This window comes from Dasypus novemcinctus, chromosome 18 (genome assembly GCF_030445035.2).
Source record: "Dasypus novemcinctus isolate mDasNov1 chromosome 18, mDasNov1.1.hap2, whole genome shotgun sequence".
In the NCBI taxonomy this organism is placed as follows: Eukaryota; Metazoa; Chordata; class Mammalia; order Cingulata; family Dasypodidae; genus Dasypus; species Dasypus novemcinctus.
In genome coordinates, this window is record NC_080690.1 from 2,613,720 (window position 1) to 2,639,783 (window position 26,064).

The 26,064-nt window shown below is 58.3% G+C and overlaps 1 protein-coding gene across 1 annotated transcript in view; it reads left to right on the top strand.

The window, feature by feature from the left end:
- Positions 1-1,145: 1,145 nt before the first annotated feature.
- Positions 1,146-26,064, top strand: part of ZCCHC14 (zinc finger CCHC-type containing 14) — an 85,532-nt gene continuing 60,613 nt past the window's right edge. Inside the window, exon 1 of the mRNA XM_004474094.3 lies at positions 1,146-1,679. Within this exon, the coding sequence (XP_004474151.2) occupies positions 1,146-1,679 (534 nt within the window). The remainder of the gene's footprint in view (positions 1,680-26,064) is intronic.

Genomic DNA, 26,064 nt, shown 5'->3' on the forward strand with positions numbered 1-26,064 from the left:
CGTCCGGGTGCGCGCCCGGGCCCTGGCCTGCCCACGGCGGCCCGAGCGGGCTGACGCGCCCCGCGCCCCGGCAGCGCAGGCCTCCCCACGCGCCCCGGGCTCGGAGGCCCCGCGGCCCTCGGCGCCGCCCCTCGCCCATCGCCCCTCTGTGACGCGCGCCGGCGCGCGGGGCAGGCCGCCCCCCGGGCCTCGGCCGGGCCGCCGCGCCGCGCGCAGATCCGCGGAACAAAAGCGAGCGGGATCCGGCCCGGGTTTTCGGCCCCGCCGCGCCCCGCCGACCAATCACCTCCCCCGAGCGGCCGCGGGGCGGGAGGGGGCGGGCCCGGCGTGATGGACGGCCCCCGCGGAGGCGTGGCCGCGGCCAGGGCGCCCGGGATTGGGGGAGCGGCACAATCACGGGCGCAGAACGAGCGGCCCGGGCCAATCAGCGGCGGGGGCGGCCCCGGCCGGCCCGGGCTGTCGCGAGAGGCCGCCACCCCGCCCACTCGCGCCCCGGCCCGGCCGCCCGTTCGCCGCCCAGGCCGGTTCGCGCCGATCCCTCCGCTCCCGGCCGGCGCCGTCCCCCGGATCCGTCCGCGGCGGGCGCCGAGCGGGCCCCGCGCAGATCCCTCCGCCCGCCGGCCGCGCGCGCTCCGGCCGCCGGTGCTGCGCGGGGGCGCCTCAGGCGACGCGGCGGCCTCGGGCCCGAGCCGGCGCCGGTAACGGCCCCTGCGCGCGGCGGCGGCGGCATGGCCGGGGGGCCTCCGGCGGGGGGCGGCCCGCTGTGACAGACCCTGCGGCGCGGGGGGAGATGGGGGCGGCCGCCTCCCGGGCGACGCCGCCGACGACGCCGAGGAGCAGCCGCCGCGCACCGGCCGCCGCCGGGCCCGGGCGCCGGGCAGGAGCCGCCCCGTGAGCGGGGGCCCCCAGCCCGCTCGCCGCCGCCGCCCCCGGCCGCCCCCGCCGCCGCCCCGCGCGCGCCCGCCCGCCGGCCCCTGGCGGGGGGCTGCCCCGCGCCCCCGCCCCCGCCGCGCGCGCCCCCGCCGGCCCCGCGCGCGCCCCGGGCGGCGCGGCCCCCGGCGCCGGGCCCCGCGCGCGCGCCCCCGCCCGCGCCGCCCGCGCCCCCCGCGCCCCCCGGGCCGGGCCGGCGGCGCGGCGGCGGCAGCATGGTGGAGAAGCGCGGGCCGCTGCAGAGGGACGGCGTGTACCGCTGGTTCGCCGAGCTGCCGTCGCCGCAGCGCGTGGAGTTCCTGTGCGGCCTGCTGGACCTGTGCATCCCGCTCGAGCTGCGCTTCCTCGGCTCGTGCCTCGAGGACCTGGCGCGCAAGGACTACCACTCGCTGCGCGACTCGGAGATCAAGGCCAACAACCCGGCCGACCTGGGCAGCCTCACCAACCTGACGGACGAGGTGGTGCGCAGCAAGCTGCTGGTGTCGCTGGCGCTGCTGGGCTCGGAGCAGCGCGAGGCGGCGGGCGTGCTCTACCGCACGCTCACGCACATCGACTCCATCATCCACAACTACGGGCTGCAGCTCAACGAGGGCCGCACGGGCGATGAGTTCCTGCTGCTCTTCACCATGGCCTCCAACCACCCCGCCTTCAGCTTCCACCAGAAGCAGGTGCTGCGCCAGGAGCTCACGCAGATCCAGAGCAGCCTGAGCGGCGGCAGGAGCGCGCCCACCTGCCCGGCCTGCCACAAGGTGCGCGGGGCGGGGGGCGGCCTAGGGCCGCGCCGGCCTCTTCCTCCCCGGACCTTTGTCCCGTCGTCGGGCTCGTGGTGCGGGACAACGGGGCCGCGCTGGGGCTCGCCACGGGGGCAGGAAGGGGCTGGCGGCCGCGGGGAGCTGGAGCCCGCTGCTCGAGACCCTCGGGGGCCCCGCGCCGTTTGCGCGCGAGGAGGCCCCGTGCCGCCTGCCTCCGGCTTCCATTTCCTTTGCAGGTGGACACGGATGGGGGCACGCCACCCGTGTGTGTGCATGTCCATGGGCGTGCACCCGTATGTGTGCACGTGCACCCACCCGTGTGGATGTGGGGATGTGATTGTGCACCTGTGTGTGCGTGAATGCAGACATGCACCTGTGTGTGTACATGGGCGTGAGCGTGTACCTGTGTGTGTGCATGGGCGTGAGCCTGCACCTGTGTGTGTGTGCTTGGATGTGGGCGTGCATCTCTGTGTGTCCTTAGATGAGGCTGTGCACCTGGGTGCGTGTACAGGCGTGGGCGTGCATCTGTGTGTGTGGACATGTACCGGTGGGGTGGGGGTGGGGGTGTGCACCTGTGTGTGCACGGGTGTGAGTGTGCGCCTGCGTGTGGACATGGATGCGGGCGTGCGCCTGTGCATGTGTGTTTTATTTTTTAAGAGCCAGGCCACTGGTCAAAGCTGTAGCAGACAAAAGTTGTCGGGCCTTGCCTGCATGGGAATGTGCTGAGGAGGGTCCCCGACCTGGCTGCCCTTGCCCCGAGGTCACGGGTGTGTCACGGCTGCGGTCCCCTGTTGGGCTCACGGAGTGGGAGTTTGAGTTGAAAGGCCCCGTCTCGGGACAGAAACAGGACAGGCAGGTAGTCATCCACTTTGAAACTTGACCTTCCGTCTAAACGTGTCACATGGTGGGCGCGTGGGGAATCTGCGCTACAGGCGGGCTCTTGAGGAAGTCGGGTGGCGGCAGATGCAGGTAGCGCCGTGCCTCTTGGCGAGGTCTTCCCGCTCTCGTCTTGAAGGTCCTTGAAGCTGAAACTCCGATACGACTTTGCAGCCTGGAAACCCTTGTGCCTGTTTTGTTCTTTAAAGCTGCCTTTCAACCTTGGTTTGTGGCTTTTCAAAAAAATTTCTTTTTAAATCTTTTTCTTGAAGAAGTGGTTGTGTTGCTCACGTTGGTTTTGGTTTTTGTTGCCGTCTCCCTCGGCTGGTGACGTTTTCCTCCGAGACGGTGGCTCGCCTCCTCAGGCTACGGTCCCCACCTGCACTCTGCGTTGTTGCCGAGCAGGAGATGGTTAGTCCAGCCCTAAGCAAGTGATGAGCCGGTCGCTGGACACCGGGCCTGCCCGGAGGGAGCCGGGGGCTGGGGGGCGGGCGACTGGGAGCTCCTGGGGGAACGGCGGCCGGCCTGGGTCCACGGGCCTGCAACGGGGCAGCCCTGGAGGAGTTCCATGGGCGTGCGTCCCTTTACAAAGCGGGAGACGGTTATTGGGGTGGGGGCAGCAAACCAAGTCCAGAATTGAACTACTTTTTCCAGGGAGATTTTTTTCTGTCAAGCAAAAATAGGGACTAGCCCCTGGAGGAAGGGGCTCGTCTAAACCACCCACCTCTGGCCGACAGCTGCCTTTTCCGGCCGGGGGACCCAGGCCAGGTACCTCCCGCCCTGGCCACAGCAGAGGGGCTCTCGCCTGCTCGTTGGCTGGCTTTGGGGCTGTAAAGCAGGTGCTCAGAGTCCTTGTCCTGGTTTTGTGCTCGTGTCTATAGGGGAGCACGAACTTGTGAAGCAGGCCCCACTGTTTTGGAGCAAAATATTTAAGTCTGGGCCAGAAAGTGTGCATGCTTTCTAAATTGGTTTTGGAAAGACTACTTGGATTTAATGGTGGTTCAGCCTTGGAAAAGTGGAGAAGTCTTGAAGGGCGCTTACTAAAGAGGTTTCCAAAGGCGTGACTTGGAGTCATTGCTTATGTGTTTCAGAAAAGCGGGGGTGCTTAGTTCGGCCTGCGCCCTGTTTGTTACCTCTAAACTCGTTCCTTTCACGGCGGACTTTCTGCGCCCGTCGACTCGCCCTCACTGCCAGTGCTGGGCAGCTCGGGGGACCCTGGCACTCGTGCGTGTGCGTCATCCCGGTTTCTCTAGTTCTGATGTTGAGTGTAATCCTGAAAAAGCAGCCCCTTACATTTCTGTCTGTGTTTAGTTTTAGTCTCTTTGACCTAGAGACTTTGTGCTTGTCTTTTAGAGCTAACTTAAGTCGTTTTTTAATTACTTGTTCTACTTAAACTTTAGCTTTTTCGCTTGTATTTTCTGAGACAGTTGTTACCTGCAGTTGCTTCTCTAAACCGTCGGTAGGTCTTTTTTTTTTTTACTTCGAAATACCAATTTAGTAGCCAAAATCATAACCTTTACACCAAGAAAGATTTACCCAAGGTTTAGATTAAAAATACATTTGGCTTTAAGGAAGGAGCAAACGAGTGCCTGTCCTCCCTGTGAAGAGGAGATGGCTCTGGAAACAGCCTTTGGTGTCTGGGCCACCCGGTTGCGCTCTCCCTGTGGTCAGAGCTCATGTGGCGCTGGTGTACGTGGTGACAGCCTTGTGCCCCTGACACGGTGTGCTCGGCCAGCTCCCTGGGCAGCAGCCGGCGCACGGCTGCTGGCTCCCTGCACATGGTGGTCGCGTGCTCGTTGTCATGTATCGCCCGCGGTGCGTCAGATATGTCGTTGACGAGCAAGCACGATGCCCACGGCCTTGGACCAGATGCCGGCATCGGGAGCGCCTGCCTCCGCGCCGTGTATACGTCCCCAAGCCGTTCCCTTGCGGCTGCGCGTCCTGCTGTCCTCCTGCGCCTTGGTCAGCTCCCTCTTAGGGCCTTTCTTCAGGCGGCGCCGACTTGGCCAGCTCAGGATGGTCATCAGCAGGTGCGGAAATGTCTGGAACGACGAGCGAAGGGCTGCGCGTGTCCTCTCCACATGGAGCTTCATGGGCAGCGATGCGACGAGTAGTCACACGCGATTGGTGAGTTCTGGATGACATCATGCATTAACCTTTCCCACCAAAACCGTCACTGTGCATTTTAAATTCTTACGGCTCTGAGGACTCCTAGAAACAGTTTAAAAGTGTGAGCAGGTTAAAATAGGTGTTTTTCTCTTAAAGAAAAGCAGTGAAATTGAGGGAAGAGTGAAGTGGTTTTATTCTCCAGTAATCGGCTTGGCTTATGCCCCTAAAACGGGACTTTTGGGTATGGACTTAGCGCGCGCTTCTCTCGCATCATTTAAATAAATAGCCACCGTTTGGAAATAGTTTAGATTTGCCCTTTACCCTCTCTTCTTCATGTCAGTGATAGAGTGCCGTGGTATTTGCTTGTTTTTTAAATAACAGTGTGTTGTAGTAGAGTTCTCGTACCATAAAGTCCACCTTTTGAAAGCGTGTAGTCGATTAGTCCTCAGTGTCCACAGCAAGTTGTGCGTCCGTCACCATTCATTCCAGAACCTTCTCACCACCCTAAAGGAGCCCCCTGCCCCTCTCCCCCAGCCCCGACCACCACGAGCCCCCCTTCTGCCTATGTGGAATCCTGTGTGCGCAGCCCTGGGTGTCTGGCTCTGTCCCCTCGGCGTTGCGCCGGGCAGGCTCACCTGTGCTGCTGCAGGTCAGCGCCTTGCTGCGTGGGCGGCTCCCCACGTGGCTTCTGGGTGGTTTCACGTGCTTTCTTCTGGTGAAAGGTTTTGTTCTGGCTCATGGCTCTCTGCTTTGTGCCCTCATACCCAACGCTTGTGCTGTCTCTGGAATGCTGTCGATGCTCCCCTGGGGACCCTCTTTCTCCCACTGGCATGCCGGGCATCAGTGGCTCGGCCCTGCGCCAGCGCGTGGACATGCGTCCCCGGCCTCCAGGCTCTACAGCACAGGGTTCTGGCCCTGGATCCTTGGGGCATGGCGGGGGGCCCTCCCAGGACCATGTGCCCACAGTGGGGTGTCTGCCTTGGGCTGTGGTCTGTGGGTAGCTGGGGCGCCCTGGTGGTCAGTGCTGTGGACACGCAGACTTTGGGTGTTACGAGTGCCCCAGATGGCCCTGCTGACCTCCCGCCCAAGGCGCGGCTCAGGCGGCCAGGGCCCTTGTTGCTCGGTTATCGGGTGAGGTGCACGTGGCGCCTGGGGTCTCCTCTCACCCGAGGTGCCTGGCCAGTGGCGCTGAATGCTTGGCGTCGCCGGGGGGCGGGGGGCTTGGCCGGGGCCGCCCGTGCTGGGAGGAGCGGTCTCGCGCCGGCTGGGCCACCTTCACGGCGTCCCGGAGCCCGCGGGCCGGGCCTGGCACTACCTCGTTTATTACTCGACAGAAGACAGAAACCTTTGTGAGAGGTTGACTTTTTTTCTTTTGCCAACTTTTATGGGTCTGAAAGACCAAGTTCTCTGTTTAGTGACGTGCGTGTGCTGGGAAGTGAGGCGCCCTGGGTGCGTCTATAACTGCTTTCCTGCCACTTTCCTTGAAGATGGAAACCCAAGTGTGTGTCTGAGGAGTTGGCCGTCACGCCGTCCAGCCTGGCAGCTTGGGGCGTGTGGCGCAGTCGTTACTGTCCTCTGCCCTCGTGTTTGCATGAGTCACCTCCACAGACCTCTGTTGAGCGCCGTGTCTGTGTTGTGCTCTTGAGTGTAATTGTAGAAACTGGAAGTTTTATCATGCGTCATGTCATCATGTCCTTTGGACAGATGTGGCAATAATTGGTGATGAACATTGACATGAGCTTTGTTTTCTGCAGTCTTTGAAGAGCATTATTTAGGCTTCATTTTATCCCTTTTTTCTTCAGCCCTGTGCACTTCATTTACCTTTTCTTGGGATTGAGGGCATTTTGGATGAATAGATACATCTTTCCAACAAATTAACACACGAGTCTTACAGTTCCAGAGGCTGGTACTTGTCTGCTTAAGGAATGGGTGCCTGCTGGCCTACTTAGAGACCGCAACAGAGCAAAGGAGCCTTTCTGATATGCCTAGAAAAAGGAATTTCTGCTTTGGTATTTTTTCTTTTTTTCTTTTTTTCAAGGAAATGCACTTTATTTTTTTTCTTCCCCACCCCCTCACCCACCCCACTGTTTTTGCTCTCTGTGTCCATTCACTGGGTGATCTTCTGTGTCTGTTTCTCTTTTTGTCTTCTCCTCTCGTCTTTCTCCTCTAGGATTCACTGGGATTCTATCCTGGGGACCTCTGATGTGGAGAGAGGCTCCCTGGCACTTGTGCCACCTCAGTTCCTGGTTTCTGCTGTGCTTTACCTTGACACTCTTTCCCTTTGTCCTTCTTGTTGCATCATCATCTTGCCGTGTGACTCATTTGCATGGGCACTGGCTTACCATGTGGACTTTGCCTCGCTGTGCAGGCACGTGGCTCACCACATGGCCACTCAGCTCATCACGTGGGCACTGGCTCGCCGCACAGGCTCGCCCTCTCCTCTTCTTTTTCACCAAGAGGCCCCAGGGATCGAACCCAGGTCCTCCCATGTGGTAGGCAGAGGCCTTGTCACTTGAGCCATATCCACTTTCCTGGTATTCTTTTTTGCCTAAAATGGATTAGGTTTTGGAAAAATATTCCATGGCTGTTTCTTTTTTGGGACCTTCTTGTTTGTTTAAGAACTGTCGCACCACGTTCACTAATTAGCTTACATATCGTTGAAGGATTTCTGATTTGGGACTTTTGCCTTGACATAATCAGTTTAGAAATGAGTTTTAACAAGTTATTTCATTTTTCCCAGTCCCTGTAGATGTTTCAATTTTGGAGAGACCTAACATTTCCTATGAAAAAGGAAAAAGATAAGTAATGAAGTTATAAAATAGGCTGATCTTGGCAGTTAGAATCACTTTGGGTTAAAAGGCCTGATGCTGGGGTGACGGGAAGACGGGCGCGGCCAAGTACCTTCAGGTAACGGACATGCTGGTGGCTGCGCGGCCCGTGATGAGGCGTGGCCACGCAGGCCTGGGCTTCGTGCCTGCGGGCAGGAGCTCTGTGGCTGCCGGGATGCTGGCCACGGATGGTTGGCCTTTCAGGGTGGCTTCCCGGGGGAGGTGGGGGTTTTGCAGGCTCGTAGACAGGTCCCTGAGCCCCTCGAGTGTCCACCTGTGCCTGCACCCACCCTGAATTTCTCTTCTGTGTCAGAGGAAGAGTCTTCCTCCCCATCGAAGGCTGGTCACGCCGTTCTGCTTCCTCGGGGCCATTGTCAGGTCAGCGGTCTGACCCAGGGGTGCGGCCTCCTCTCTTGCCCCTCACCCACACCACCTGTGACCGCCGTGGCTTGTCCACGTGGCATGTAAATGACGTATTCCTGGTTCTTCTTTTTTAAAAAAAAAAAAATTTTATTTATTTCTCTCTTCTCCCCACCCCCACCCCGGTTGTCTGTTCTCTGTGTCTTTTGGCTGCGTCTTCTTTGTCCGCTTCTGTTGTTGTCAGTGGCACGGGAATCTGTGTTTCTTTTTGTTGCGTCATCTTGCTGCGTCAGCTCTCTGTGTGTGCAGCACCATTCCTGGGCAGGCTGCACTTTCTTTCACGCTGGGCGGCTCTCCTTATAGGACGCACTTCTTGTGCGTGGGGCTCCCCTATGTGGGGACACCCCTGCGTGGCACGGCATTCCTTGCGCGCATCAGCACTGCACGTGGGCCAGCTCCACACGGGTCAAGGAGGCCCGGGGTTTGAACCACAGACCTCCCATGTGGTAGACGGACGCCCTATCCACTGGCCAAGTCCACCGCCTGGTTCTTCTTGTAAGACAAAACCCTTCCTTCAACATGGTCCCCTCTATTGACCACTGTTTACTCTGTCCCTTCATAGCTGGGCATCCCCCACCCTGCCTGCACCCAACAGAAACCTTCCCACCCAACCTGCGGGGTAGTCCATCTCCTGCCAGTCGTTTTGTGCTTCCCTAGAGACACATTTGCACATTATCTGAAAATACTGCACGCTTAGCTGCGAGTGGGCTCTCAGTATGTGCAGTGTTCTGTAAGGCCCCCGGGCACACATGCGCACTTAGCGATACAGAGCGTGGCCCTTTAAAAATGAAGAGGTAAGTGATTCCAAAGGTACAAAAGGGTGCTGGATGCGAAGTCCCACCAAGGGTGCAGGCAGGGTGGCAGAAGGTTTGAGGCCCAGGCCTTGTTCTCTTCTGTGGCCATCCAGGCCCCTCTGGAGACAACCTCGTTTCCAGCTCTGGAAGAGCCTTGCTGAGGGGCCTGTGCTGCCGACACGCACATGGGTCTCCCTGCGCACGGCCTGCCCCTGTCCCCCTGGTGGCCTCTCACCTGGGCAGGGTCTGATCAGCCCATGGCCAGCGCTGCCTGACCCGAGAGGATGCTGCCTCCTGGACGCTTGCTCTTGCTTACACGCGGCACAGCGAGGAGCTGTCTGTGAGCGTGCCAGTTCCCGTGTCACAAGCGTGCCGTGCAGGGAGGCCGGGCGGCAGGTGCGTCTGTGAGCTCTGCCTTCCTCAGTTCCTGCTGCCGTGTCCAGGAGTAGCTGTTTGCACCTGCCTTTGACCGGCAGGGCCAGTCATGCCTCGGCTGCCGTGGGCTTAGGCGGGGAGGAACCCAGTGTCGCACGGGGCTCTTCTCTGTCAGGGGTGAGGCGCCGTCTTCCAGGTGAGCTGTTGCGTTTGTTTGTTTTGGTGAGCTGCCCACAGCCTTGCCCACTTCTCTTGGGCTGTTGGTTCTTACTGTTTGGTTTTTTTAAGGACTTAAGTTTCATAAAAACTGTCCCCATGTAAGTTACAAGTAATTGTTTTTGGTTTTTATCTTATTTTTTGGCTTTGCCATTCTGTCTGTTTTTCTTATAAATAGCATCTGTATCTTTAATTTTACGGCTTCTGGGTTTTGTGCCTTCCCTACGTACTTTATAAAGATGTTTCCTGTTGTGTCTTCTGGCACAGGAGCTTGTACGGCTTCACTTTTTACGTTTAAGTGTTTGATCCATCTGGAATTTATTTTGGTGTAAGGTACAAAGCTAGCTTTATTTTTTCCAGATGACTACCCAGTTGTCCCCGTGCCATTTGTTGAGCAATCCATCTTTTCCCTCACAGATGTGAGATCTCTGTTGTCAGACCCCTCTGGGTTTCTGTGCTGTCCCGTTGGTGTCAGTCTGGAGTGGCCTCTCGCTTGCCCGGTGTTGGCTGCTCTCCACACCCTTATCTTTTTTTTAGCCTCCTATTAGTCCTGTGGTTTTCCTGCACATTGGCTCTCTAGGGGAGAGTCTTGCAGAGTCTTCTGTGTGTCTGTGTTTTTGTTTTTTGTTGTGTCTGTCACCGTAAGAGCTGTTATCTTACCCCCCCCACCCCCCCGCTGTTTTGCCGTCTGTGTCCATTCGCTGTGTGATCTTCTGTGTCTGTTCCTCTTTTTGTTTTTTCTCGTTTTCTCCCCTCGGCTTCACCGGGGTTTGATCCCAGGGACTTGCGATGTGGGAGGGAGGTTCCCTGTCACTTGTGCCCCCTCAGTTCCTGGGTTCTGTCGCACCTTGCCTTGACGCTCCCCTGCATCTCTTTTGCAGCGTCATCGTCTTGCTGCATCACTCCCCGCGCGGGCTTGGCTCACCTTCACCAGGAGGCCCCAGGGATCGAGCCCGGGTCCTCCATGTGGTAGACAGATGCCGGTCGCTTGAGCCACGTCCACTGCCCCCATTTTTAAAGCACGCACTGCTGGGCGGTGCCTCCCGGAGACGCGGCGCTGCTGAGCCCGCCGCCCGCTGGCTGGCCTCGAGCTGCCCTGCCGGCGCTGCTGCTCCTCTCTTCCTTTCGTTTTGTGATTCACGGCCTTTTCCGCTGTGGTTTCACAGTCTCACCGATGGCTCCACTCCCTGTGCCCAAGTGGACTGCTCGCTCCGCGGAGGCCACACAGGGAGCTCCTTCCTCTAGTTCCTGCTCCCACAGGCCTCTCAGACATTTTCCCTTCTTTTCTCATCCCTCCAGCCAGGTTGGCACAACGTCCCGTCGGCCCTCATATCCTCAGAGCCGGGTCCTCCGTCGACACCGTGCAGTGTGCACCATTCTGTATGCACCAGCGCGCTAGCCTGACGGGTGTGACGGGCGCACAGAGTGCGCTGGCCTGACGGACGTGATGGGCACACAGCGCGCTGGCGTGACGGGTGCACACAGCGCGCTGGCCTGACGGGCACACACAGCGCACAGGCCTGACGGGCGTGACCACGGGTGCACACAGCGCGCTGGCCTGACGGGCGTGACGGGCACAGCGCGCATCTGCAGGTGGACTTTGACTTGGGGCTTTGTGCCAGGGGGCCGGGGCAGAGATTAAAACCGTCTCCAGGGCCGCTGCTCAGTCGTTCAGAGCCGGGCCCTCGGCTAGTTTTAGAAACAGCAGTGACCTTGACCTGGTCCGGGCCAGTGTGCTCCCGCGCGGCCGCCCTGCCCTTGCCTTCTGCCCTCACGGCGCTTTCCTCGTGCGCGCCCACCCGCTGCCGCTGGGCTTCGCACAGGCCCTTCTCCCCGCTGGACACCCGTGGCCTGTGGCCCCCGCCTCCCCTGCTGTGCTCGGACACACTGTCCTCGGCCTCTGGCCTGGGCAAGCGTGTACCTTTAAATTCCTCTCCCAGGACTTCACCTGTCTGGGGACAGAGACTGTCTTTTCTCTCAGTCACCAGAGCCCGTGGTTCTTGACACCTAACAGGATCTGTTTATATGAAGCCCTAGGAGACTCGCCCGCCACGGGGCGTGCACGGAGGAGCCCACTTTCCAGAGTAACGTTTTAGTTCTCAAAGTAAGAACACTTAACTACAGGCCTTTAATGTTCACAGAACCTGACATCGTGGCAAGCCTAGGTATTTTAATTTGCTATGGAAAGGCAGTAACCTGAAGGACTGCTAATCATTCCAGTTGAGGCTTATCCTATATTTCTCTTATATTTCAAACAGTGATATTGGATTAATTGCGAGAATGGAGCATTGTGGATTCATTTCCTGATGATTTTGGGGGTTTTATATAAAAACTTCAGTAGAACTACTGGAAGGAAATTACATTCTCACAAACTTAGCTACTTACTGATTCACAGTGACTGTAATTAAAACATGTATATATAGGAACTACTTCTAGACATATTTAGTCTAGACTAGAAAAAGACTAAACTGTTTGAAATAGGAAGAGAAGTAATTTATGGGGAAGAGAATCCCCCCAAACTGTTTTAGATATTTTATAAAATTTTAAAATTTGGGACTAATGCTAACCACCTAGCTGTAATAAAGCTAATAAAATTGTTGTCTTGAAGTAGTGTGGGAAGCACCATGTGGTGTGTGTGTTGCTCTACCTGGACACAAAACACTGTGGGCGGGTAGTCTGCTTTTTACTCAGTTCTTGATCTAAAGTCTTTCATGCATGGGTACTTTAGCAAAGTATGGGATTTTAGAAAGCACTCATTTGTGTTTTCTTTATTCTAAAGAATAGGTCTGAAGGTCATGAACCAACGTACTTAATATTTGTGTTGGGAAGGCCAGTTTACCGGAGTGATTTGTTTCCTTTCGGAAGTACTAAATAAACAGTTGAGTAGAGAATTGGTAATCAGAAAGAAGGGCTGGATGCCAGCGGTAACATTTCACGTAGTTGCTTTGTGCAAACACTTGTAAATAGCCTGTGCCGGACTTTAATCCCCGCAAGGCAGGGAGTTAGGTGCTACTTTTGCCCTCATTTTAGCAGAGTAAACAGACACAGAGCGGTTAATTTGCCACAATGTGAAATTAGTAGGTGGATATGTTTATTATGTGAAGCCAAAATTATAAGTTAATTTTTACCACATTATTAGAAATGAGAGGGAAAACCTGAAGAATATGAACCACGAAGGAACGGAGACACATTGGGCGGTGGGAAGCACGAGGCCCCTCGAGCCGGGGGCCCTGCCGGCGTCCCGCTCCCTCCAGCCTTGCCGCTGGCTCCTTGCTGGGAGTGCATCCTCTGCCTGGTTCCTCTCCTGCCCTACCCTCAGTTACTTATTTTTATTCATTCAGTTACAAAAACTAGCTGAGGCCCCTCAGCGCTACAGTCCAGTATTGTGTTTTTGTTACTTTCAGGTAAAGTGTGCACTGAGTGAAATGTACAGATTTGAGGGCTTTTTCCCACTTGACCCGTGTTCACAAACTAGTCAAGGCGTAGATGGTAGCTGTCGCTCAGGACGTCTCCCGCCGTCTCACAGCTGGTCCCCGCCGCCCCGAGGCAGCCCCTGCTGCACTCTTCCCCGCGCTGAGGAAGGTTTCCTTCTGGAACGTCCTGCGCTGGACACAGCGCCCTGCGGGGCCGGCTCACTGCACGGCGCTTTCAGGGCGCCTTGGGCACCCCCTTTTCGGCCTGCTCAGGTCCGCGGGGCCGCCTCGGACAGCCTCAGCGCTCGCGGGAGCGCACCCTGGTCCCCCTGTCGTGTCTGCCCCAGCTAGCGGGCCCTGTGCCCCAGACCACCGAGACCCCACCGTGCAGATGCGTTATTTATGGGGATGAATCGAGTTTTGAAAAATCAAGAGGAAAAAAGAGTCTTCTGTATTTACCCACTCTCGCTAGTTTCTGGGGCTTTTCATGCCTTCCTAGAGGTGAGGTTTCTGGTATGTGCCTCCATCTGGCGGTGTTTCTTCAACATGTTTTTTTTTTTCCTTTTTTTAAAGATTTGTTTTTTTTAAATTTCTTTCTCTCCCCTTCCGCCCCCCCCACCCCCCACCACCGTTGTCTGCTCTCTGTCCATTCGCTGTGTGTTCTTCTGTGTCCTCTTGCATTCTTGTCAGCGGTGCCAGGAATCTGTGTCTCTTTTTGTTATATCATCTTGCATCAGCTCTCTGTGTGTGTGGTGCCACTCCTGGGTGGACTGCGCTTTTTTTTTTAAAAAGATTTATTTATTTATTTAATTCCCCCCCTCCCCCGGTTGTCTGTTCTTGGTGTCTATTTGCTGTGTCTTGTTTCTTTGTCCGCTTCTGTTGTCAGCAGCAGGGGAAATGTGGGCGGCGCCATTCCTGGGCAGGCTGCACTTTCTCTCGCGCTGGGCGGCTCTCCTTACGGGCGCACTCCTTGCGCGTGGGGCTCCCCTACACGGGGACACCCCTGTGTGGCACGGCACTCCTTGCACGCATCAGCACTGCGCATGGGCCAGCTCCACACGGGTCAAGGAGGCCGGGGGTTTGAACCGTGGACCTCCCATATGGTAGACGAACGCCCTAACCACTGGGCCAAGTCCGTTTCCCCCTGGACTGCGCTTTTTTGCCCTGAGTGCACTCCTTGTGCGTGGGGCTCCCCTATGTGGGGACACCCCTGCGTGGCAGGGCACTCCTTGCGCGCATCAGCACTGTGCATGGGCCAGCTGCACATGAGTCAGGAGGCCCGGGGTTTGAACCTGGGCCTCCCCTGTGGTAGGTGGACGCTCCATCAGGTGAGCCACATCCACTTCCCTCTTCAACATGTTTTGTAGTGCATGCCCACTGGAAAGAAATTGCCTTAGTTTTCTTTTATCAAAAAGCACCTTGCTTTTGCTTCTGCTGTTGAAGACTAATTCCCCTGGCACCACGCGTCTTTGTGGGCAGTGGTGTTTCCTGCTGTGCGTCGGAAGTGGAGACCTGCCGGGTCCTCCCTGGTTTCGAGCGTGGGGCTCCTCCGGCTGCTTTCAGTGTCCTTCCTGACTCGTGTTCCCGCGTGTCGTCGTCTGCGGAGCTTATCTTGTTTGGCATTCTCTGAGCTTTTTGTCAATTTGTAAAGTTATGGCTTTCACTACCTTAGGAAATTTTCACCTGTTATTTCTCCAAAAATATTGTCTCGGTCCTTCTCTTCTTCTGGGACTTCGTTACATGTATTTAAACCTTGCTATTGTCCCACAGGCCCTGGAGCTTTGTTCATTTTTCCCCAAATCTTTCTTCAGCCAGGCTACTTTCTTGACCGGGCTCCAAGGCCACCGAGCCTGCTCGTAGCCCGCCTGGTGCTCTCTCCGTCCAGGTGCTGCGTGCTGAGCTCGGGCTTCCGTTGCTCCCGCTCCTAGTTGCTGCGTGTCCCTGCCCCAGCCTCTCTCCGTGTGCCCGTGTGGGGCGGTCAGCCCGGTCGCTGGCCTTCGCCGCTGGGCGTGGGTGGGCCTGTCCTGTGTCCTTCCCTTTGGTGGGGATGCCTGGGGGAGACGCCAGATTCTGTTGGCCCTCTTGACTGAAGAGGAGCCTGGCGGGACTCGGCTCCAGGCGCTTGCCTGTGTCGACGGGCAGCCGGCTCCTCTGCGCGGGCCTGGCGGCCTGCGCCTGGCTTCCCGGAGCCTGCCCCACGCATGCCCATTTCAGGGCCCACGCGGAGCCGCAGGCAGGGCTGACGGGCAGGACCCGGCCTTGGCCTGCCGAGGGGCTCCCCTCTGGGCTCCCCCTCACCTCCCAGCAGCCGGTGTCCACCAGAGTGAAGATGCCTGGCTTTTCAGGCCGGAGCCGCCGGCCCAGCCACAGCCACAGCCGCCCTTGCTTGTGTCTCATTGTGTTTCCTAATTGTGTTGTCATCTTCGGCTTGCCACACCAGCTCCTTGTGTCAGCTGGCTGTCGTGCTCGTCTTTTTTAGGAGGCACCGGGAACTGAGCCTGGGGCCCCCCTTGTGGTGGGCGGGCGCCCAAGGGCTTGAGCCACGTTTGCTTCCTGAGTCTGGAATTTCTTGAGGCCCGGATGTCTCTTGTGTTCGGCTTACCTGAGCAGACCTCCCTGCTCTGCTCTTTCCCTGTGGACTGGTGGTCAGCGATTTGGCCCCTTTGGCTCGCGGGGCGGCTTTACGTTGTTCGTAGCAGCTCTCCAGTAAGGACTCAGTGGGCAGGATTCCCGTGCCTATGGAAATAAAGCCCGGGGACCTGCTTTACTTCCGGACCTCAGCTACACCTGCCCCCAACTCCGGGGGCTTTCCACGTGTTTCTGGCTCCTTGCAGTGCCCGCCCTTTCCCAGCCTGAGGCCGGATGCTCCAGAACTGAACTTAGGTGGCGCTAGCATCCCGAGGTGGTCGTGAAGCGGCCGTTTCACTGGACTCCCTGCTCTGAACGGTCCATCGCAGGCGGTGGAAGATGACACTGGGGAAAGCGGTCAGTATCAGTGGCAGCCCCATGGGAGGTGCCTCTGACTGGCGGAGTCCTGCGGGTGGCAGCAGCCTCGGACACACTGTGGCCCTTGAGCTCTGGGCAGTGAGGGCCGTGGAAGGTCCTAACAGTGTGACGTGACGGGAGGGCGCGCGGAGCCTTCCAGCAGCTGTTTTCCCTGTTTCAGCGTGACACTCGTCACTTGATTTCATTGAGCCTTTCTCGATGGGGGTGTGTTGTCTTATGCCCAAGTGCAGTGCTGCCCCCGTCTATTAAGAGGGGGTGGTCTGTTGCCACATGGCAGTGCCCTTGGACTTTCCGCCTTTAAAAGGGCCTCTCTTTCCTGCACCGTTGTCTGTTGCTTTTTGCTGCTAACGTGGAACCTCCTTTATCAACCCTGGATTTCTCTACCCCTGCCCCACCCGCACTCGCTGCCCGTTGCCTGCCCTGTCCTGGGAGAACCCACCAAGGTCACTGAGATGGCGAGTGAAGGAAGGCGCCGAGCGGCAGTCCTGCCGTGGCCTCCCGGCTGACCCCCTGGTCCACGGTGGCCAGAGCCGGAGCTCTGCAGGGTCCGCTGCCCTTGGGCCCCAGAGGCTACCGACACCAGCTCCTCTGACCTCCAGGCCAGCGGGCGGGCTCCCTGCCCCGGGGGTCACCTTTCCGCTGGTTTTATCCCAGGCGTTTAGCTTTGGAATTCCTGCCTGAGAAGTGGATGCTTTTCTCTGTTGTGTCCCTCTGGCTGCCTATTTGTGTTTTCTCCCAGCTTTGCTGGACTTGGACTTGCCCGTGCCACAGGCATTCCACCATGGGCCGCCTCACGCCTTCTTCCTTCCTGGCGGTGCGTTACACGCGGGCAGCGCTCACGCCGGCGCACAGTGGGCGTCAGTCCCGGTGCTGGGGGTCGGAGGAAGAAGGGTGCTGGTGGCAGCACACGGGCCGGGAGAGCAGGGCCCAGGACGGCGCCGCCGCCTGGCGGGCACGCGCTCCCCGGCAGGGCCCGGGGGTCTGCGGGGCGCTCAGGGTAGGCCGCCCGCCGTGCTGGCCCCCGCCCAGGGGCCCCTGCCCACTGCCCCAGCCCGGGCGCCATGCCCCTCGCCATGCTGCGCCCTGGACCCGGGCCTCTCCAGGGCCTGCGTCGGGCCCCCCGCAGTGCTGGGTGAAGTGTGTGCCGGGCACGGCAGCCGCGTGTGACGCTCCTCGGCAAGTGGAGGAGGGCGTGGGAATTCCAGGTGGAGGCTCCAGGGCGCCGGCGGCGCTATCTTTCTAGTGGAAATCAAAAGGGAAAGTAAGATTCACTTGGAAGAAGTTCACTTAACAGGAACTTGGCCGGAGCGCGTCCAGCGAAGGACTTGGCATCTTTGGGGGAAATTTTGAAGCAGTAATCTTTTTTCCTCTTTTCTTTTTTTAATGAGTAGAGCTCTAGGATTTAAAAAACTTATATTAAAAGGAATGTTTTTACGTGGAAAATGGTTCTTTGGTTTGCATTGGCTTTCATTTGGCCCACGTCAGCAAATAACAGTCACTATTAAACTATCTATTTCCTTATTCTGGTTTTTAGAAACTCATAATTACTATTTTAGTAAAATGCTTACAAGTCAATTTTAAAGTTTTTATAGGTATTTTTCACCACTGACTAAAAATATTTAGCAGATGTTTTTTCCTCCTTTGGGTGAGTTATTGGAAAATGAATTGAAAATAAATGAATGTTCCATTTACCAGAATTTAGAGTTTGTGGTTTGACCTTGAGGGCCATCCGCTAAGCATCAGCCAGGAAGGCTGTGCACCCACCCAGGGTGGGCTTGTCCCCCCGTCGGTGAGGTGCAGGCTCCCCCGTGACGTCCCTTGCTCCCTGGCTTCCTGCGCCACGCCCCCCCCACCAAGTTGCTTTCTTGGAAGTTGTCTTATTTGTTCCTAGTGTGGCTCTCAGGGTGGGGGCGGGGGCGCGCCTTGGCCCAGCTCAGGTGGGTGGTGGGGGCAGGGGTGGGGGTGGGTGCAGGCATGGCTCCGGTTTTCAGTGCATGCTTCTAGCCTACCTTTTCTATACTGGTCACATCTTCTAGGGAGGTAGTTATTTTAGACTTAGCGTCTTTAATGTTTTGACTGTTCCCTGTAGAAAAATTAGAGAACAGAGAAATGCTTTATTAAGAAAGTCGCCGAGAGAAACACTGCCAGTGTTTGGTGCAGATTCTTCAAGGCCTGTGTTGTGTGCACACAATTCACGTACAGAGTGTGAGGGTTCCCTCTGTGCCTTTTGTTGTTGAACTTGATTTTTAAAGACTGCATAGTATTTAATCGGTGTAGGTTGCTTACGGATTTGAGCATTCACCTGCTGCCGGGCTCTCGTCGTTTTGTTCTGTAAAGCTGGGACCCGTCTCCTTGTGCACCGCCTTGGGCTGCGTCCCCGACTGGGGCCTTAGGACCTTGGCCTGGGTCAGTGGGCAAAGGTCCTGCGTGTGTGCACTCAGTGCCCGGCGCTTATAGATGAAGAAAAGTCTGCTACATCCTGCCTAGCTGCTGTCAGCACAGTTGGGGTGACATCGTCCCCCTGGTGCCGCCCGGAGCGTTGGCGCTTGAGAGAGCTTTGTTAGCGTAGTTCCCCTAACTGAAAACTACTCAGGCTGCTGCCGCTTGTTTGGAAGTAGTGACTGCTCGTCGCAGCAGAGTCCCTTTTCTGGTGGCAGGTGTATTTGCTGGGGAAGCCAGCTCCCCCCGATTGCAGGGACGGGGCTCGGGCAGCGCTCGGGCGGCGTTGGCGGCCGGCGGTCAGCCACACCGGGGCGCACGGGAGGCGGGGCCTCTGCTGCGACGCCTCGCCTGACTTAACTGCTTTTCCAGCTAGACTGGGCACCATGGGGCCGTCCCAGCACGCCCCGCGCCTCCCTCGGCCCACCCCCCGCAGGCCCAGCAGCCCCGTGGCGCCCTGGCCACGCGGAGGCCTGTGTGCGGCGCGCCCTCTCAGAGCGCACCGAGTTGGGCTTTGAGCCGTGGACGCGCTGTGGACAGGCCTGCTGGGCCCGCGTGCAGAGCCACAGGAGCGCGGTGGGCCGCGAGCAGCACCCCTTACACCCTGCCCCTGCCTCGCGGCCTGCTTGCTCTGCGGCCAGCCCGCGCCGGCCGTCCTGAGCGTGTCGGGCGTAGCCGAGGGTGGGATTTGGGGCTCTCGCCTACACAGGGGAGGGGGAAGAGGTGGGCTTGTTGTGGGAAGGGGCTCCTGGAGCGCCCAGTGCAGCGCCCCGCAGAGAGCCTGGCCTCCCGCGGAGCTGGCCTGGCCACGCTGCCGCGCCCCCTGGGCTCCTCCTCCAGCAGCAGGGACGCTCGTCCTAAGTGGGACGTGGACAGTGCCTGAAGAGTCAACCGAGGCAGTGAGTGGTGTGGAGCTATTTGTAGGTTCCAAAAAGACACCTTTTTTTTTCCATGAAAAAATGTGTGTACTCTAAAGTGACTGTGAGGATTTTCACAGGCCATTGGTATTTGTGGGGTAAAGTGGCAGGACAGAGGTGAGGGGTGGGGGCAGGGGTGGGGGCCGGTGGGGGGCGCTCAGGGCGATGCTGCCGGTGCTTACCTCCCCCCAGCCTGTGGGGGCTCTGCGAGCATCCTGCAGTGCTGGCACGCCAGCACCTCTCGGTGTAGCTTGGCCCCCCAGCCCGTTGTCGTCGCAGGGCCCCGGAATGGAGGGTGTCGCAGCCACAGCCTGCTCTGGCCCCCCTGCCACTCCGGCGGTGCGGGCAGGAAGTCCAGCCCTGGGCCCGGGCAGAGCCTGCAGGGGAGCGCCACAGAGACCGCGTGGGGGCTGCGCCTTCATCTCCTCTAGCCTCCAGCTGAAGTGCCGCCTTGGCCGCGCTTGCGGCGGCACGCGGAGCCCGCAGTCTGGGCAGTGCCCGTGGCCCTCGCCGGCAGGAAGCACGGGTGGGCGCCCGCCTCACCAGGTTTGAAGGTTGCCTGCGGGTCGCGCTCCTCACCGCCCTGACGGTGCCTTGTCCTGAGTGCGCTGAGGGAGCTGCTCCCGCTTCGGCCCTGCCCGCTGGTCTCGTACAGCTGGTCCTATTCACAGTCTGTCTTTTGCTTGAAGCGTATCTCCAGGAAGGGGTTAGGAGGCGCCTCGAAGCTGCCGGAGGCTCCTGGCACAGTGAGGTAAGGCCCCTGACGTGGGGCGCTTGCCCTCAGGGCGTCTCGCATGCCGCCCTGGCCAGAGCGGGGCCGCAGAGGCCCAGTGCGCCCAGCTGTGTCGGGCTTCTCTGGCCGAGCGCTGCCGCTTCACCTTAGCAGTACCATTGTGTGATCTTAAATGCTCTTTTTTTTTTCTTTAGATTTATTTTTATTTATTTCTCTCCCCTTCCCCGCCCCCCACTCAGTTGTCTGCTCTCTGTGTCCCTTCGCTGTGTGTTCTTCTCTGTCTGCTTCTATCTCGTCAGCGGCACTGGGCATCTGTGTCTCCCCTGGTTGTGTCATGTTGCTGATCAGCTCTCTCCGTGTGTGCAGCACTACTCCCAGGCAGGCTGCACTTTCTTTCGCACTGGGTGGCTCTCCTTACGGGGCGCACTCCTTGCGCTTGGGGCTCCCCTACGTGGGGGACACCCCTGCGTGGCAGGGCACTCCTTGCGCATCAGCACTGCACACGGGCCAGCTCCACACGGGTCAGGAGGCCCGGGATTTGAACCGTGGACCTCCCATGTGGTAGACGGACGCCCCAACCACTGGGCCAAGTCCGCGTCCCTTAAATGATCTTTAATGAAATCGTGTTTTCAGAGTTAAAACTCCGTTCTAAGGAAGTGGTTCTCGTCCACAGACATGAGAGAATAAGCACTGAGCTGTAAGAAGCCCTGTAGGGGGAGCTTGGGTCCCGCCGCAGGAGTCACGAGCCTTAAAAGCGTTAAAAGAAACAGCACAGAAACCGTGTAAACACTTGAGGGAGAATTAGAGGTATTCCCCTCCCTCTAGCCAATGCCACCTTTAGGCTGCTGCTTTGCTTGGCCTTGTGGCCCTTGGAGGGGCCCCCGAGCCTGTGTGACCTGGTTTCCTCCCAGCGCCAGGACCCCCTTGGCTCATGACAGTGTCCCGCCGTGATGCCAGCTTGCTGGGAGTCCCTGTAGGTGGAAGCACCTCGCAACAGCCCGGCCGAGCCTGGCTTGATCAAGCCCAGGGCCCCTCAGGGCTGGCTCGGAAGCCCGGCTCTTCAACGGCTGTAGCAGGTGGAAGCTGCTTGTGCCAGAGCCGGGGCGCCAGCTTCTCAAGGGCAGGTGAACCGACGAAGCCACATTCCCCGGTGTGGCAGATGCAACCCCAGCCTGGAGAACCACAGGCTCGGTCTGTGTGTGGGAGGGCGCCAGCTCTGTTGGTACTCTCTTGAAGCCGGTGAAAGGCTCTGAGACTGCGAATTGCATAATTTAGAGTGCAGAAAGGTTACTTTGAAATAGAGGTGCTTTTTGGGTACGTTTAGTGCTTCGTTTCAGTAAAATCTGGTGATAGCCATATCTTGAACAGAAACTTAAGTCATCACTTTGTGCCAGGCGCAACATGCAGGGGATGCAGCTGTGCACAGAACGGACGAGTCCCTGAGGTCACTGAGCTGAGAGGTGTCATTTGGGGACAGAGGTGTAGGAGATGAGGGCGCGTGCCCCGAGAGGTCTGAGAAGAGCCCTCGTGCCCGCCGTGCTCACCAGCGGTGGCTGGAGCAGATCGAGCCCAGGGGAGAGCAGCGGAGAGGCAGAGGCCGCGGCGGGAGAGGCAGAGGCGGCGGCGGGAGAGGCAGAGGCCGCGGCGGGAGAGGCAGAGGCCGCGGCGGGAGAGGCAGAGGCCGCGGTGGGCCCTGATGATGGGACACTGGGTCAGGCGGGAGCCCGTGTATCGCTCACTGAGAGGTAAAGGGAGGTGCTCGCAGAGAAAGGGATTTTGATCTTAGTAGGAAAAACTCGTCGCAGTTGTGTCGGGCTTTGCCATTGGAGAGTGCTGCAGCCTTGCCTCGTGCAGGAGCAGGCCACACTTTGTTCTCGGCCTGGCAGGCGTGGTGACAGCTCTGCGTTACTGCACGGGTCACCCGAAAGGGCCCCAGAACAGCACTTCGGGGAGGTGCAAGTGAAGGCAGCTCTCAGTGTGCACGAGTAAGGAGCAAAGACAAAGGCTCGGTTGGAAAATGTAAATGTTTGGAAAACTTAAGAAGAAATGCTTAGGGATAGAATACAGAGGAAAACAAGTATTTCTTTTCCAATAGTTACAATTTTAGGAAAGTTCATTCTTTCAGGTATTTGTATCAGATACAGCACACATGTTTGGATGGGTCAGTTTATTAATTTTCCTCTTTGATTTTTAGCCACCGCCAGTGGACCCATGTATTAGTCAGCCAAAGGGCTGCCCTGATGACGTGGCCCAGTCAAAGCCCTAATCAAATCACGCCCATAATCCAATATCTGTTTTTGGAATTCATAACAGTATCAAACTGCTGCAACCCACAACCTTTAGCTTTCCTGTTGACCTATGGAAGGCACTTGCGGCTTTCCCTGGGTTTCCTCTTTGTCTTTGCTGGAAGTAGGCGAAGCGATAGGTTCAGTGTAGAGCCTGGAAGTGGGGTCGTCAGCAGTGCCTACACCGGCTGCAGGTGAGGATCTCCTGGGGAGCGTAAGCCAAAGAAGAAAGCCACAAACCAGGGCTCTGGCCTTGCATCTGGAAATCTGAGTCAGTTGGGATGTGTGGGCTTGGCCTTGGCCCACGTTCCTTCAGGGCCTTGGGGATGCCGGCGCACGCTCAGGTTTGAGAAGCACCGTTTTGGCGCAGCGCGCCTTGTTTCTCAAGCTGCGCTCTCCTGATGTCATCACTCAACCGAGAGTGGCCCGGCCCCCGTCCCGGCCACTCAAAGGGGGGCTGCGTCTCTGTTGGTGGGTGTTTGGGGTGGGCGAGGACTTGCTGACGGTGTGTGTTTCTGTTGGGTGGGAGGTTCCGGGCTAGTTCTGGTGGTCGTCAGGGCAGCTCGGTCTTGGTGAGGGCCAGGCTGGAGTGAGTTACCAAAGTGGCCGAGGGGAGGTGGACAGGTCAGGCCCAGAGCACGTGGCTGTGCTGCGACCGTGGACAGCCACCCTCCAGCACCGAAGACTTCCCGTGGAGTGACCCATATCCTAGTAAATGGACAAGAAATTCACTTCCGGAATGTTCCAACCATTAGATGGTAGAAACTTTGCCAAATCTAAGAGAAATAACCCAGTTCAGCTAAATTACAAATATGGGTAGTGAAACAAGTTTCCTGATAACGCCTTGATAACATCATGAAGAGTTGAGTTTTTGGAGGCGTGCTAGGTGGGTAGGACTTGTTTTCCCTGTCACACGCCGAGCTCCCTAGAGAGGGCCACGGTGCAGGTGCCGCATGCCTCCCCTCGGGGGCAGAGCACCCCAGGATTCCAGGGTAGAAAAGAGAAGGGAAGTCTCGACTCAGCTCCGTTTTTCTTTGAATGAGGTGGGTATCAGCAGGAGAACCAGGACTGGGCAACTCCTGTCTCCTAGGAAAGCGACTCCGTCACAAACCTGGCCACCCGCACGGTGGAAGATACGGAAGAAGGGGTGCCATCAAATTCCTTTCCTGCTTTCCAGCTTGCCCTGAGCCTGGCCTAGAGCCCTGAGCCCTGAGCCCTGGGCCCAGAGCCCTGAGCCCTGTGCCCTGTACCCTGTACCTTGAGCTCTGATCCCTATGTCCTGAGCCCAGAGCCCTGTGCCCTGTGTCTTGAGCCCTGAGCCCAGAGCTCTGTGTCCTGAGCCCTGAGCCCTGTGTCCTGTGTCTTGAGCCCTGAGCCCTGTGCCCTGTGCCCTGAGCCCTGTGTCTTGTGCCTGAGCCCTGTGTCCTGTGTCCTGGGCCCTGTGTCTGAACCTCTGCCCTTTGTCCTGAGCCCTGTGCCCTATGCCTTGAGCCCTGATCCCTGTGTCCTGAGCCCAGAGCCCTGAACCCTGTGCCCTGAGCCCTGAGCCCTGTGCCCTATGTCTTGTGCCTGAGCCCTGTGTCCTGTGTCCTGAGCCCTGTGTCTTGAGCCCTGATCCCTGTGTCCTGAGCCCTGTGCCTGAGCCCTGTGCCCTGTGCCCTGAGCCCTGAGCCCTGTGCCTTGAGCCCTGAGCCCTGAGCCCTGTGTCTTTTGCCTGATCCCTGTGTCCTGAGCCCAGAGCCCTGTGCCCTGAGCCCTGTGCCCTGTGTCTTGAGCCCTGATCCCTGTGTCCTGAGCCCAGAGCTCTGTGTCCTGAGCCCTGTGCCTTGAGCCCTGAGCCCTGTGCCCTGTGCCTTGAGCCCTGAGCCCTGTGCCCTGTGTCCTGTGCCTTGAGCCCTGTATCCTGAGCCCTGTGTCTGAGCCTGTGCCCTGAGCCCTGTGCCTTGAGCCCTGATCCCTGTGTCCTGAGCCCAGAGCTCTGTGCCCTGAGCCCTGTGTCTTGTGCCTGAGCCCTGTATCCTTAGCCCTGTGTCTGAGCCTGTGCCCTGTGCCCTGAGCCCTTTGTCCTGTGCCTTGAGCCCTGAGCCCTGAGCCCTGAGCCCTGTGCCCTGAGCCCTGTGTCTTGTGCCTGAGCCCTGTGTCCTGTGTCCTGGGCCCTGTGTCCTGTGTCCTGGGCCCTGTGTCTGAACCTGTGCCCTTTGTCCTGAGCCCTGTGCCCTGAGTCCTGTGCCCTGAGCCCTGTGCCCTGTACCTGGAGCCCTGAGCCCTGAGCCCTGTGCCCTGTGCCCTATGTCTTGTGCCTGAGCCCTGTGTCCTGTGTCCTGAGCCCTGTGTCCTGAGCCTTGTGCCTGAGCCCTGTGCCCTGTGCCCTGAGCCCTGTGTCCTGTGTCCTGTGCCTTGAGCCCTGAGCCCTGAGCCCTGTGTCTTTTGCCTGAGCCCCGTGTCCTGTGTCTGAGCCTGTGCCCTGTGTCCTGAGCCTTGTGCCTTGAGCCCAGAGCTCTGTGTCCTGAGCCCTGTGCCTTATGCCTTGAGCCCTGTGTCCTGTGCCCTGTGTCCTGTGCCCTGAGCCCTGTGTCTTGTGCCTGAGCCCTGTGTCCTGTGCCCTGAGCCCTGTGTCCTGAGCCCTGTGTCCTGTGCCCTGTGTCCTGTGCCCTGAGCCCTGTGTCTTGTGCCTGAGCCCTGTGTCCTGTGCCCTGAGCCCTGTGTCCTGTGCCCTGAGCCCTGTGTCTGAGTCTGTGCCCTGTGCCCTGAGCCCTGTGCCCTGTGTCTTGAGCTCTGATCCCTGTGTCCTGTGTTCTGAGCCCAGAGCTCTGTGTCCTGAGCCCTGTGCCCTGTGCCTTGAGCCCTGAGCTCTGTGCCCTGAGCCCTGTGTCTTGTGCCTGAGCCCTGTATCCTGAGCCCTGTGTCTGAGCCCTGTGTCCTGTGCCCTGAGTCCTGTGTCTGAACCCTGTGTCCTGTGCCCTGAGCCCTGTGTCCTGTGCCCTGAGCCCTGTGTCCTGAGTCCTGAGCCCTGTGTCCTGAGTCCTGTGTCCTGTGCCCCCTCACTGCTTCTGGTGGCCCTGGCAGCAGCTGTGACCACTCAGTATCACAGCTGGGAGCAGAAGTCTGCTCTTTTTCCTCAGGAGCATCCATTTTATTTTATATCTAGCATAGTCTTCCTCATTCTTTAAAATCCAGGTTGCTTTTGATGAGCTTTGAAATTTCATAACTCTGTTTACTGTTATTTGAAATTTTGAAATATTTTAAATGGTGACTAATATGTTAAAACGATGGTGATTTTTATTCTTCTGAATCCTTCGAGTAATAAATGAATATATTTTGGCTGTAAAATTTCCAAATACTCACCGTTATTAAGGAAGACAAATGAAAAGTGCGGCGCTGCCCCCCGCCCACCCAGGAACGCCTCACCAGCCCCCCAGCGGCCACCACGGCTGAGCCCGGCCGAGTCCTCCCGGGCCCTTTTCTGTTTGTTTCCACATGTTCACTTTAAACCAAGAAAGGGAGGGAGAGGGCCGAGGCACGGCCCATCCTGTGACGTGGGGGCTCGATAACTGTTGGGGAGCCCTGCTGGTCGGGGCCGAGGCCCCCCGGTCGCGGGGACTGTCGTTGGCCCGCGGCCGCCCACGGGTGCGGCCTGTCCTGCCGGGGGACGCGTCCCCTCTGCGCTGTCATCAACATCGCTGTGGGTGAGCTTCCTCGCACACACACACCTTTTTCGTGTGGATTCCTAAAAACGGAATTGTCACGTCATCGTAGAAGATGCTTTTTCAAATAGGTTCAGCTGAATGCTGCTCTAGACCATTGTCTTTCGCGTACTTTGTGATTTAGTCATGGTGTATACGAGGACAGCGTTAACCGTGTAACCCGAAGAACGGGGGAAGGTTTGGCCTCAGGTAGAGGCCTCTGGTGCTGGCAGCCCTGGCGCAGGCGTCCTCTCCCTGTGCCGTGCGTGTCTGGGCTCCAGTGAAATT